Source organism: Nicotiana sylvestris, chromosome 12 (genome assembly GCF_000393655.2).
Source record: "Nicotiana sylvestris chromosome 12, ASM39365v2, whole genome shotgun sequence".
Taxonomy (NCBI): Eukaryota; Viridiplantae; Streptophyta; class Magnoliopsida; order Solanales; family Solanaceae; genus Nicotiana; species Nicotiana sylvestris.
The window spans coordinates 65,378,883-65,392,875 of record NC_091068.1 but is presented as its reverse complement, the minus strand read 5'-3'; the positions used below and the strand labels follow the sequence as shown (position 1 = coordinate 65,392,875).

The following is a 13,993-nucleotide window of genomic DNA, read 5'->3' as shown; positions in this document are numbered from 1 at the left end:
TCGGGGTAGCTAAAGGTACTGTATGAGTGTTACGGGGATAAAAGAAAGTGCCACTAGGAAGGCAGTCAAAATATCAGTTCAAAAGCAACCCTATAAGCACAAGGGCACGGAGTTAAGAAATTATGGATGATTATAGGCAAGGAAGGACATCAAAAGGTCTGTAATAAGCTCACAACTTTATGAGAGTCTAGGGTTCTCCCTAAGTACTACAACGAAAAACTAGCTGAGGAAATAAGGAAGAAGGCTTCAACCTAAACACAACGACCTAAAGAGGAAATGGTCATGTAACAACAGTCTCACAACAACATTGTAAGCACTCCAAAGGAAAGTGGCACCTACAGTGGCTAATGAGTGGGAAGTAAAATTAAAAGTAATATTCGAGATCATATGAGTTACACGAAAACTCTAGCATATGTGGGCACTAAGATAAGCTAAGTATAGACGCAACGAGGGGGCAGAAAGACCAGGAAGAGTAATAGCTTGCGTTGAAAAAAATGATAAGGTAGAACGAAAGAAATTATTCGATCAATGATCCAGAGTGGGTTACATTATGAATGCACTTAAAGGTTCGGAGTTTTATACACGTAGCATATGCAGCCATAGAAGATTCTGGTATATGTTAAAAGAAGGAATTGAGCCCAGGTCATAGACGAAGGATTAAATTTTTTAATGATTGTATCATGCATATTCCTCAGCACCCATGAAAGGCTAAACAAAATAACTAATACTATGAGCCACAAATCGGGAGATAACTTAAGCCGACATAAAGGCCGATCAGAAGAAGGAGGAAACTAAAGAGTTACATTAACGAAGTAAACCAGGAATCCGATTATTGGACCCAGAAGTTATAGAAATCATGATTGAGAACATAGCAGAATCACTCTTAATATTAGAGGTGCAAGAGAGATAACACAAGAACCATATTCTATAACGGGTCTATGATAAAGTCAGTTAGAAAAATACCAGCCTCATAAGAATTCAATATGGAGCTCCCCCCGAATTGTATAGGCACCAGATGTGCAAGTATTATAATAGAGCTTCAAATGGTGAATGTGATTTATACCTATGTGGGAGGGAGGTTATGAAAGAGAGATAGAAGAATGTGAGGTGATATTTTAAAGTAAGTAAGGTAATGGTGAACAACGTATGAAATACTCAAGTATAGAAGGATGATAGTGGTCCGTACTTCAGGTAAAAGACTAGAAGTGCTGGGATTCAGTATCCAGGAATGATAGCAGCGTCATCAATGGCATACCTTCCAGCCTATGCTTTCTAAGTACCGAAAGGTCTAATCAGAGTAAAATAAGGGTTAGAGACGATGCAATGTCTCGCTTGATGTTCCATAAAAGCATAAGGGAATCGATCATAAGCTAAAGTATGATAGAACGACAAGGTTTTACAAAGACAAGAGGAAGGATAAGAAGAAGGCAAGTGAGAAGGTGACGAAAATGGATAAATCCTCGGGATTAAGCCTGTGAAAACAAAGGAGCTGATGGTTCCTCTAAGTTATAGAAAACTCAATATAACCTGAATGGACTCAAAGGAGTCTAAGACTAGTAGCATTTAGAAGAGATGGAATGATACCCTAGTAGCAGAATGAGGGTGTAATTGTGATAAATAAAGGATGACGTTTGGGCCTTCGCTTGAGTAATGATTTGAAGAAGGAAAAAAGGGGAAGAGGATTTCATGAATTGTAAGGGACTAAAATATCCATATAAGGTGAGTCACATTGGGATGCCATAAAGTACGGTAATGGAAGTATAGCACCACCCCTAGGTGGATCAATCTAGTTACTCCAGATGTCCCCAATGAGACGTGAGCCCTAACGGGATGATGAATCAACATTAAGGTGGATCAACAATAGATAGATAAAAGTTCAATAGTAAGAGATAAGATTAGAGCATCAGTCTTAAGGATAAGCAATGAGAGTAACCTAGAGCTGGTTACAGACCTCAGTAACGACAAATCAAAGTAAGAATTATGGTATAGTATGACCTAAGTAGATGCAGTAAAGTCATACGAATGGATAACTAGGTCTATAAAATAAGATATAGCCATATTCGCAAGTTATACAAAGTACCGAGCGCAGAACTTCCATACACCTATAGATGCCCAGAGAGGAATCCTATTAAGCCTTGTCTATTTTTACAAAGTATGGCCAGGAGATTGGCTAAAAGCTGGAGCAAAAAAAAGGAGAGAAAAGTTGTATAGGCACACTTACAAGGTCAGTATCGTATAAGCTGCATGATAGAAGGTAACAATAGTTACGAGATTGGAAGGATTCCGACCATAAATCGTGGTGTGAGAAAAAGGCCTAAGGGGGGGGGGGGGTTACAAGGTCAGTATCGTACATGCTTCATATTCAATTGAGTATTTCTTTCTTCTAGTCAAGAGAGTAGAGAGTTTATATATACAGTATTATAGTATTTTCATTACCATCAAGCTATAATCGATGGGCAGGCCCCTATTGGGAAACCTATGATCAGATGGTAAGTTATATACCGAGCCTGCTGTGGCCGAGCGCCTATGAGCGAGCCCAGTTGGTCGAGATACAGAGCCTAGTATGGCTGACGCCTATGAGCGAGCCTACTACGACAGAGCATTTATATATATATATATACACCAAGCCTTATAAGGTCGAACAACTATTTTACTTACTATATTAAGAGAGCTGAGTCAATATCAGCAGGTAAGCATATCTTCAGATTATCTTTGACTTCCAGCTACTTACAGTTATTATATTATCAGTTCAGTTTCAGCTTTCATTATATTGTCTTACATACTCGGTACATTATTTGGTACTGACATCCCTTTTTTGGGGGCACTGCATTCATGCGTACAGGTTCAGACAGACAGACGGGTAGACCTCCTCATTAAGTGCTGCCCGAGTTCAGCTTGATCGGTAAGATCCATGCCTTTCGGAGTTGTCGGGTCTAGAACCTTATGTACATCTTATATATATATATATATATATATATATATATATATATATATGAGTAGGTCGGGGAGCTGTTTCGATCATAGTATATCCCTCAGTAGAGGCTTGTAGACATATCATGTCAGTTAGTGCAGTATGTTGGGCTTGCAGGCCTTGTATGTATATTTGGTTGGTTTGTCAGCTGTAATAATTATGATGGCCTTGTCGGCCCAGTTTTATATTGACATTTAGTCACATTCGCAGTTGTCTTGCAATGTGACCATGGCCAAAGTATGACATCATATGTTCAGAATCCCTTAGTTGCAAATTGGTATGCAAGGATAGGTAAGGCACCGAGTGCCGGTCTTGCCCCCAGGTTCGGGGCGTGATATCATTGGGGCGTATTTTTGGCATTGCTCACATTTTTTCGCGAAGTCTGCGGACTCTTTTTTTATGGTGGGTCAGTAGTAATATGCCGTGATAGTTATAAATCTAGAAGGAACTAAAAATTTAATTAGGAGATTCCCACAGACGACGGCAATTCGTTTGACCAAAAAGTGTAAATCTTCGGTTAAACTAGTTATTTTTATATAATGAGGGGTTAAACCTAGTTAATGATAACAATTTAGCAAAAATAACATAAAATGATGTTGGTGGGGGATTAAATGCAGTGCGTATTTAATATTTCAAGAACAGTAATGATAGAAGAATATCAAGCAATAAATAACAATAAATGACATTAACATAAATTAGGAGAATGATTTACCCAATATTGAATGAGGTGGATGATCTTTCTAACAATGATGAGTGATAGACAAATCCTAGAATATTGAAACTATTCTCGGATTTGATGGGAAAGTCTGGAATAATAGGTGGTAGAATTTTATTGGAAAGGTATTCTTTGTATCTTTTATTGAGAGAGTCTTCTTCTCAATAAGTGTTCTTATCAGAAAATGTTACATGCCTTTTCGCTTATCTCTTTTTCTATTCATATGGGACGTACCCCTAGTCAACCCTAAAGTAAAAGTATAGATAATATTCAATGGAATATTCCCCAAAAGATCCTATTACAAAACTAGTCGTTACTACTGCTCTTAATACTTGACCTCAGTCGTTATCGACCGTCCGACTATGAGCCCTACTGTTTTCTTGTCGACCTCGGCCACATACTTTATGTAATACCACTTCATGTTAAATCTCATTGAGATAGATTTTGACCCATATAGAACCTTTGATCGGTAAATCCAAATCAAACTCAGAAGATTCCATTTCACAATCAAACAAGAAAAAACCAAATGGCTTAAAGCTTGAAACTTTACCACTCAATTCACCTTTAAATAAGCAATCATCACCAATTAAAGAATGATCCTCAAAATAGAAAGTATGAACAATTGGAATCAATGGATCAAACTAAACAAAATCACATAAATATGCAACCTTTACGCTTTCCTTAACCTCAATCAATGCTTCTTCATAAGCAAATATGTGTTTCAAACCATCAAAACAACTAAATCACTATATAGTGTATCTTCACAACTCAAAGAATCATTAGAATCAATTAATGTACCCAAACTAACATTGAAACATCACTATTCTCATCACACGAAGAAAGGGTGTTAGGCTTAGCAATCATACTTTGATGCACTTCTAAAGATTCTATTTTACTTCCTTGAAGAATGGAAGAGTCTTCAATTTGGGCCACGGTGTATTTGGTCACCTCATTTGGAGTTCTTTCTTGAAGACTTCCACTTAAATTTTTATTCAACGGATCTACACAATAAGCCAAACAACTAGCAAGAAAAGCATTAGTCATGAAAGAATTATAAGAAGGATGTTCCTCACTTGAACTTTCGATGATACAATCTAGATAGCCATTAATAAAAGACTATATTACATTTGGTGGCTATATTTGTTATATTTCTCATTTTAGAGTTAGCTTATTTTGATATTGTGAATTAAAACTCATTGAGAGTGTTTAGGATGAATTCCTATATTGGTTGATTATTTGTTAAAGTGAACTTGCAAGGGGATTGCTTCCCCTTGAGGGTTGTTGATAATAGATGATAATCATGCGAGTTAGCTAATATTTGCACTCTAATTTGGCCGCACTTTACCTATGTTTGATTGTAAAAGATAACAAAAAATGCTCTAATTACGAGTTTATTGCTCTGCATGAGTCACTCCGAGCTAGGAGAAAGCTAAAAGAGTGTTTTGGAGTCAATATGGAGCATAGAAGGCCAACCGAAGGACAACACAATCGAAAAAGAGAAGAAAGAGCAAAAGATGAAGTTCACGCCCAGGTCCGCGGTCAATCCGCGGCCACGGACAGAACATATGTTGAATCCGCAGTCCATCCGTGGCCGTAGACTGGGTGTTCGGAGCCAAACATTGCAAGGTCAATTGTGTAATTTCCAGGGTGACTCTCCTTGACCTATAATAACCCAGGTCGCCTAAATAGAGTATATCGAGGTTTTTGAAGCGTTTTTGAAGGCAAGAACATGCAAGAATCAAGGCAGAAGATTCGGCATAGAGTTTTTACCTTTCTACGTCTTGTTTTTATCATTGAGGATGAATTAGATCATTATGATTGTGAAAATAATTATGCGTAGCTAAACCTCTAATCTAGGGTTGATGGAACCAATTGTTGGATGAAGTATTGATTACGTTTTGATATAATTAAGCCGTTTCTTAATCTATAACTGTTCAACTATGTGTTTTCCTGTGATTAATTGAAAGGGCCCTTGATTAATCGTGTCTAGTTACCTTGTGTTGCTTGAGAAAGAACACTGGCTTAGATTATTGTTGAACAACACAACTTTCGGGTAATTTAAGAGATTAATTACTTGAATTTAAAAGCAGGGTTAGAGATAACGAAGCTTTGGTGGAATAATTCTGAGTTGCATAAATTATTAACTAGAGTAGTTCGAGAGAATGCTTCTCGTAATTTATCGTAATTGATCGTGAGATAATTGCGGTAACCTAGAACTCATATTTCTTATAGAGTATTATGGCGAGATTATAACTAATGCGTCAGGAATTAGTCCGACAATTGGGGAAATCAATAACCCTAGACCATTTTATTATTGAATTCAACTCTATTCTTGATTATTGATACTTTTATTATTATTTTTCCTTAGTTAACTAAATTCTACTCATTATCCATTAAAAATCTTGCACTCGGGGATTGTTTGAGCTATTTAATAGCAATATTAAAAGTTGTAGTAAATAGGTTAGTTCCCTATGGGATTCGACTCCGGACTAAACCGGATTATATATTTGCAATGACCGCTTAGTCCTTTTTTTAAGGCATAGTTGGGGAACTAATGGTGTTATTTATTGCAACTTTGAAGAATTGCTAGGATTATTAGTTTAGATCAATTTTCTGTGGTGTTAAAAATATTTTCATTGAAATTCTCATGATTGAACACTTCTGTAAATCAGGTGCATGCCTAGAAGCTCTTCGAGAACTGGTGAACTCTTTGAAGGACTCTCAGATCCCGAGAAAGCATTCTGAACATTAAGCCGGGCTAACAAGAAGAGCAAATAGCTGAAATAAAATGAACAAATTTAAATTGAAATGGGTGACGTAGATAATATCAACTGGAACAACAGGAATGATCGAGATGACCCAAACGTCAGAGTGGTAGCACCTCTTGTTCCAGAAGTTTCTATTTATATTTATGATTGGGCGCAACCAACTGCTGATAACCTGGCCACAACAATTGCATTCCCCCTCCCCCCATACAAGCAGAGACATTCCAAATTACCAACAACATGCTGCACCTGTTGCAGAATAAAGGGTTGTTCTCCGGGGTCATACATCAAAGACCCACAATAACATCTGAAGAACTTTCCATCAATATGTGTCACTCAAAGACAGCCGATTATGACTCTTGAGGCAATCAAATTATTATTGTTCCCATTCTCAGTAACAGGGGAGGCTCAAACTTGGCTGAATTCGCTCCCAATAAACTCCATTGCTACTTGGGAGGAACTAGTCAAGCAGTTCTTAAACAAGTTTTATCCACCCAACAAAACTGCGAGGTAGATTGATAAGATATTGCAATCAAGGAAGAAACCGACTGAGACTTTGCAAGAGACTTGGGAGAGGTTTAAGGGCATGTTGGTGAAGTGCCCTCACCATGGCATTCCAGATTAGATGATGGGACAGAGATTCTCTATGGGTTTGGCTGACAGTCTGAAGGCCAATGTAGATGCTTCTGTCGGGGGTGCATTCTTGAGCAAAACTTTCATAGAGTGCAAGATTCTTTTTGACAAGATGTCTCAAAATTCAGGCTGGATGATGAGAGACACAACACTCACTCCAATAATGCATTTTGTCGCTTTTGACCCCAACAACACACATGCATAAAACATAGCCACTCTTATGACCCAGATGAGCTTGCTGACAAAGAGAATCGATAAGATGGGTACGAAATAGGTGCACATTGTGGATACCACAAATGGAGGCTTGTGCACTCCTTGCATAAACCAGTCATATGTGTGTTCAAGGAGTGGAGAGAATGACAACCAGGGATTCACAGAAGACATGGATTATGTCAATAATTTTGGAGGTCATAGGCAAGGTGGGCAGCAATGGGGACCAATAGCAGACCAGCAGTACAGACCGAACCTGCCACAACACAACCCCGATCTAGGATGAGCACGACCACAAGGCCAAATCATACCTTATCAAAGGCAACATGGCTATAATCAGCAAGACCAGCAACAGTTGACCTACCAACCACCTCATCAGCAGCAAGATAGTAACATGATTGAAATCAGGGGTATGCTGTAACAACTCATTGGGACAAGTGGAAAGATGCAAGAGAAGTTAGCTACACATGATTCAGCAATCAAAGGCATTGAAACTTAATTGGGACAACTATCTATGGCCTTGAACAATCGACCACAAGGAACATTGTCTGCAGATACAAATGTTAATCCAAAGGAGCAGGACCCGAATCAGCTCATGGCAGTGAGTCTCAGGAAAGGGAGAAATTCAGGAGAGAGACAATGCCAATTACCCCAGTTACATTAGAGACCGATGAGTCAGCAGAGCTCACCGAGGTTGTAATCGAGCAACCACAGGTGGACAACGGTAAGGAGAAGGAAGGTGAACAACTCCCAGAACAGGTAGTAGAAAAAGCTTCCAGTAAAGAAAAGACGCAAAACAGTAGGCAGAGGTTGATTTCTGCACCATTCCCTCATATGTTGGCAAAGCAAAAGAAAGATGATAAATACAGGAAATTCATGGAAATGCTCAAACAAATTCAATTGAATATTTCACTGATGGATGCTTTGAGGGAAATTCCAGGGTATGCAAAAATGATGAAGGACCTGATGTCGCAAAAATTTGACTTCTAGGACCTGTCCACTATAACTTTGATGTCGCAAAGAAAGAATGAGCTTATCTCAACTCGTACAGGAAAGAGGTGGCAGATTTGCATAGACTATCTGTATTGAGAAAAATTGTATTTAAATATAAAGGTGACGTGTCGAATATGTGTCGAAACATGTAGACTGGTCAAATGGTCAAAGAATTATAACTAGCCAAGAGGCACAAGTTGCAACAGATACAAGCAAATGGCAGAGGAAGAGGCACGGGCAAGAATACAAATAACCCATCACCCGTATCTATCTAAGTCATTTATGTCTGAGAATCAAAAGGCGTTAGAGAATTTGTATTAAATATTATGATTATGTAACATAGAATTAAATGTCTTTAATTACTCATAATAGCCTCATTATGATTTGGGCAAAACGTATATCCCCAAGATATCTATAAAAGGGGGACATCTGATCAATTGTAAGGACACGAAATACTATTGATATAAAACTTTGGTTTACTTGTTTTTCTCTTGATTACTTTCTTGTTACCTAAATTACTTCCTTTTATACACTCTTTCGATTATTAATAACCCGTGTTCTTCTAAATTCTAGCTTTGACTAAAATATCATTTTTTTGGTTAAACAAATTGGTTCCGTTACCGGGAATCTGATAATCTATTTTCTTTTCGCTTAACTTTCCTTGTTGCATCAACTATGTCGAACAACAATGACAACATCCAAGGAAACCAAGAAAACCAGATAGACCAACAACTTCAGAGAGACCCTCAGGATAATAACGCACTGATTATTTCTCCACAAGGCTCTCCTCGGCGATCTCGTGAAGGCACTCCTTAGGGATCTCATACTGATGGACAGGCTCAATTCGAAAATGTTGAAGCTATGGATGAGACTTTGCAAAAACTTATTACTGCACAGGTCAATAAAGCCGTTCAGGCTTTGGTTAGCCAATTACCTTCTGCACCCCCCACACCTACTCCAAATAACAACACTCTGGAGAACCCTCGTTCCGGGCTTGTTAATTCAGGCAACGGTAGAACCCCCAGTGAGTCACAGGATGGAGAACCAGGTAATTTAGTTAATTCAAATTTACAAAACTTGGTACTAACCTTGCAGAAACAGCTCAAGGAGCAAAGTGAGCTGCCGCCCATAATCAAAGGGGTAGATATGGATAGATATTCACAACAACCCTGGAAGTCTAGTGCTGCTCCACTCCTAATTTCCAAAAAGTTCAAAATTCCTGATATTCCAAAATATGATGGAACGACAGACCCACGAGATCACGTGACTGCATTCACGACGGGTGTAAAAGGCAACGATTTGACTAAGCAGGAGATTGAATCAGTATTAGTAAAAAAAATTGGTGAAACGCTCACCAAAGGAGCGCTAACATGGTATTCTCTTTTACCAGAAAATTATATAAATTCTTTTGCTGAGCTTGCAAATTCTTTCATCAAAGCACACTCGGGAGCTCAAAAAGTAGAGAAAAGAATGGAGGATATTTTCAAAATCAAGCAAGGGGACTTAGAACTGCTTAGAGAATTCGTGGACAGATTTCAACGAGAAAGAATGACATTGCCACGTGTACCTGACAACTGGGAAGCTATAGCTTTCACAAGTAATTTGAACGAAAAAAGCTCGGAAGTTACGAGGAGCGTCAAGGAAAGCCTTCGAGAATTCCCTACTACAACGTGGAATGATGTTTATAATAGGTATAGCACGAAATTGAGGATTGAGGAAGATACTATTCCACGATTTCAAAAAGAAGAAAAGGTAAGTTCGAGACGGGCGGAGACCGAAAAAAGGTCCGGTAAAAATAGGTACGAGCCTTACATGGGACCTGCGGGAAAAGATTCACGGTCCAAGCAGGATAATCAAAGGTACGATCACAGATCAAGAAATAGAGAATCAGGTTCTTCATCAAGATTCAGGAACGAGCGAAATAACTATGACTAGATGATGATAAAAATTTAAAAGCAAAATTCGGTGGTTACAACTTCAACGTCAGCACCTCCGAGCTCATAGCTATTTTGAGAAGCATGGGAGATAAGGTACGATGGACAAAGGAAATGAGATCGAACCCAAACAGGCGCAACCCTGACTATTGGTGCGAGTTTCATAGTGACCACGGACATAAAACAGCAGATTGCAGATTTTTGCAAAGTGAAGTTGATCATTTATTAAAACAAGGGTACCTTACTGAGTTGTTCAGTGAGAAAGGCAAGCAAGCTTACATGAAGAACATGCAGGAGCCTCCAAAACCACCTTCTCCCAAAAGAACTGTCAATGTTATAAGTGGGGGTGAAGACGTCAAGGGTATATCATATACAGCAGGTAACAAAATTTCCAAAGTAACAATTACCCAAGGGAAACGGATGCGGCATGTTTTAGAGGAAAACAACATTACATTCAATGATGCAGATGCAGATGGTGTATTAACCCTTCATAACGACGCATTGGTAATATCTTTAATTATATATGATACTAATGTGAAACGAGTTTTGATTGATCCAGGTAGTTCTGTGAACATTATTTTACTGAGAGTATTACGTGAGATTCAAGCTAAAGATAAAATGATACCAAAGGCGCATACTCTATCTGGATTTGATAATTCTAGTGTCCTCATGAAAGGAGAGGTAACACTCACCACATTCGCTGAAGGAGTCGTTAAAGATATAAAGTTCCAGGTGGTAGATATGGAGATGGCTTACAACATGATTCTTGGGAGACCATGGATTCACGAAATGGATGTTGTTCCTTCAACCTTGCATCAAGTTATTAAATTTCCATCGCCATGGGGAATCTGTCAAATTCGGGGAGATCAACATACAACCAGGGCTATCAACTCTGTTGCAGATACAAGCACGAGAAATGAAGGTAAATAGCAATCACAGAAGACAGTTGAGGTCACCACAACACAAACCTCAATATAACAAGGGCAAACAGATGTAGATTCAAGGCCTGATACCATTCAAGAACCAAAAAAGAATGAAAATATCAAAACAACAATAGGAATTAGAGCTTGTGCTCAATGGCCTGATAAAAAAGTCTATGTTGGAGCCAATCTTAGCCAAGGTATGAGAGGTAAGTAAATTGAATTTTTGAAAACTAACGTGAATTGCTTTGCTTGGTCCCATTCTGACATGACAGGAATACCCCCAGAGGTGATGACCCATAAACTAAATGAAGATCCATCGTACCCTCCTATCAAGCAAAAGAAAAGAAAGCAAGGAACTTTCAATAATCAGGTGATTCAGGAAGAAGTCCAAAAATTGCTAAAAATTGGTTCTATTCGTGAGGTAAAATATCCTAACTGGTTAGCTAACACTGTTGTAGTTCCAAAGAAGAACAGTAAATGGCGGGTTTGTGTAGATTACACAGATCTTAATAAAGCGTGCCTTAAAGATTCTTTTCCACTACCACACATAGATCAATTGATTGATGCAACTGCAGGTCACGAACTATTAAGTTTTTTAGATGTATATTTAGGTTATAATCAGATTAAAATGGATCCGGGCGATGAAGAAAAAACTTCATTCATAACAGACAGGGGGACTTACTGTTATAAGGTAATGTCCTTTGGTCTGAAGAATACAGGTGCAACGTATCAGAGGTTAGTTACCAAAATGTTTCAAGAGCATTTAGGAAAGACTATGGAGGTATATATAGATGATATGCTTGTTAAAACTCAGTATTCAAAAGATCACATATCACACTTATCTGACACATTTTCAATTTTGCGCAAATTTAATATGAAGTTAAATCCCGAAAAATGTGCGTTTGGCATTGCGTCAGGCAAGTTTTTGGGTTTTCTTATTTCTAATCGAGGTATTGAAGTAAATCCTGCACAGATCAAGGCCATTGAGGAAATCCCTGATATAATTTCAAACAAGAAAGAAGTTCAAAGATTAACAGGGAGAATTGCAGCCTTGGGAAGATTCATTTCTAAATCAACAAAGAAGTGTTTCAAATTCTTCTCAGCCCTTAAGAAGCAGGATCATTTCGAATGGAATGAGGAATGTCAACAGACACTCAGGAATTTGAAAATGTACTTATCAAATCCACTTTTGCTGGCAAAATCAAAGGCTGGGGAAAGACTATTCATTTACCTTGTTGTTTCGGAAGTTGCGGTAAGCGCTGTTTTGGTCCGAGAAGAACAAGGTAAACAATCCCCTATCTACTATGTTAGTAAATCTTTGTTAGATGCGGAGACGCGGTATCCTCAGTTAGAAAAACTTTCACTTGCATTAATCATGGCATCTAGAAAGTTAAGACCTTACTTTTAGTGTCATCCTATCGCCGTAGTAACTGCTTACCCTTTACGTTATATATTATATAAGCATGAGCTATCAGGTAGGTTAGCTAAGTAGGCAATAGAGTTGAGTGAATACGAAATCGCATACCAACCTAGAACTGCTATAAAATCACAAGTGTTAGCTAATTTCGTGGCCGATTTTAGCCAAGAAATGCAATTAGAAGCAGAAAAAGAATTACAGGTATTCATGGGGCTAACCTGGGAACTTGGACTTTATTCACTGATGGCTTATCTAATGTAAAAGGTGTAGGTTTAGGGATTGTCTTGGTACCACCTACGGGTGAGACCATTCGACAAGCTATTAAATGTCACTCTATAACTAACAATGAAGCGGATTATGAGGCTATGATTGCAGGTCTAGAACTGGCACGAGAGCTTGGCATAAATCAGATTATAATTAAGAGTGATTCGCAACTCGTGGTTAATCAAATGTTGGGCAATTATGCAGCTAGGGAAGAAAGGATGCAACAATACTTAGATAAAGTACGGGAATTGATAAAGCAATTTCAAACCTAGAAAGTTATACAAATACCAAGGGATGAAAATGTTGAAGCAGATGCCCTAGCTAATCTCGCATCTGCAGCTGATGTGGCAAGCGATGCAAACGCCTCAATTATACATTTGTTTCATTCAGTTCTCGATCCTGATAAGAATGAGGTAAATTTTAATAATTTAACTTGGGATTGGAGGAATGAGATTGTTGCTTTTTTGCAGTATGGTACCGTCCCTGATGATAAGAAGAAAGATCATGCGCTTCGAAAGAAGGCTGCTCGGTACTGCTTAAAGCAAGGCAATTTGTATCATAAAATGTTTGGTGGTCCCCTAGCAAGATGCCTCGGACCTTCACAAACGGAGTATGTAATGAAAGAAATACACGAGGGACATTGCGGGAATCACGCAGGAGGAAGGTCATTGGTAAGAACCTTAATTAGGGCAGGTTATTACTGGCCTAAAATGGAAAAAGAAGTAGAAAGTTTCGTGGCCAGATGTGATAAATGTCAAAGGTACGGTAACAATATGCATAGACCTGTGGAATTATTACATCCGGTCATTGCCCTATGGCCATTTATGAAATGGGGAATGGATATCGTGGGTCCATTACCACAAGCAAAAGGACAGGTAAAATTTCTGCTCGTACTCACTGATTATTTTACTAAATGGGTGGAGGCAAGAGCATTAAAACAGGTACGAGAAAAGGAAGTCAAAGATTTTCTTTGGCAGAATATCATATGTTGATTCGGTGTACCAAAGGAGATCGTGTGTGATAATAGTCCTCAATTTATTGCAGCACAAATCACAGAATTCTTTCAAAGTTGGCAAATTAAAAGGATTACGTCAACACCTTATCATCCGGAGGGTAATGGGCAAGCAGAATCAACGAACAAGGTTATTATCAATAATTTAATGAAACG

The 13,993-nt window shown here is 38.4% G+C and overlaps 1 protein-coding gene across 1 annotated transcript; it reads left to right on the top strand.

Moving 5' to 3' along the window:
- Nucleotides 1-10,500: 10,500 nt before the first annotated feature.
- LOC138883158 (uncharacterized) lies at nucleotides 10,501-12,552 on the top strand. The gene is made up of 4 exons (XM_070163819.1): nucleotides 10,501-11,143; nucleotides 11,417-11,565; nucleotides 11,767-11,925; nucleotides 12,025-12,552. Exons 1-4 carry the CDS (start codon nucleotides 10,501-10,503, stop codon nucleotides 12,550-12,552), a joined length of 1,479 nt encoding a protein of 492 aa, XP_070019920.1.
- Nucleotides 12,553-13,993: the final 1,441 nt, after the last annotated feature.

Coding starts and splice junctions, on each gene's coding strand:
- LOC138883158 (XM_070163819.1), top strand. CDS start 10,501: ATGAAGAACATGCAGGAGCCTCCAAAACCACCTTCTCCCAAAAGAACT. Junction 11,144..11,416: donor TACAAGCACGAGAAATGAAG/GTAAATAGCAAT, acceptor CTGACATGACAG/GAATACCCCCAGAGGTGATG. Junction 11,926..12,024: donor ATTTAGGAAAGACTATGGAG/GTATATATAGAT, acceptor TTTAATATGAAG/TTAAATCCCGAAAAATGTGC.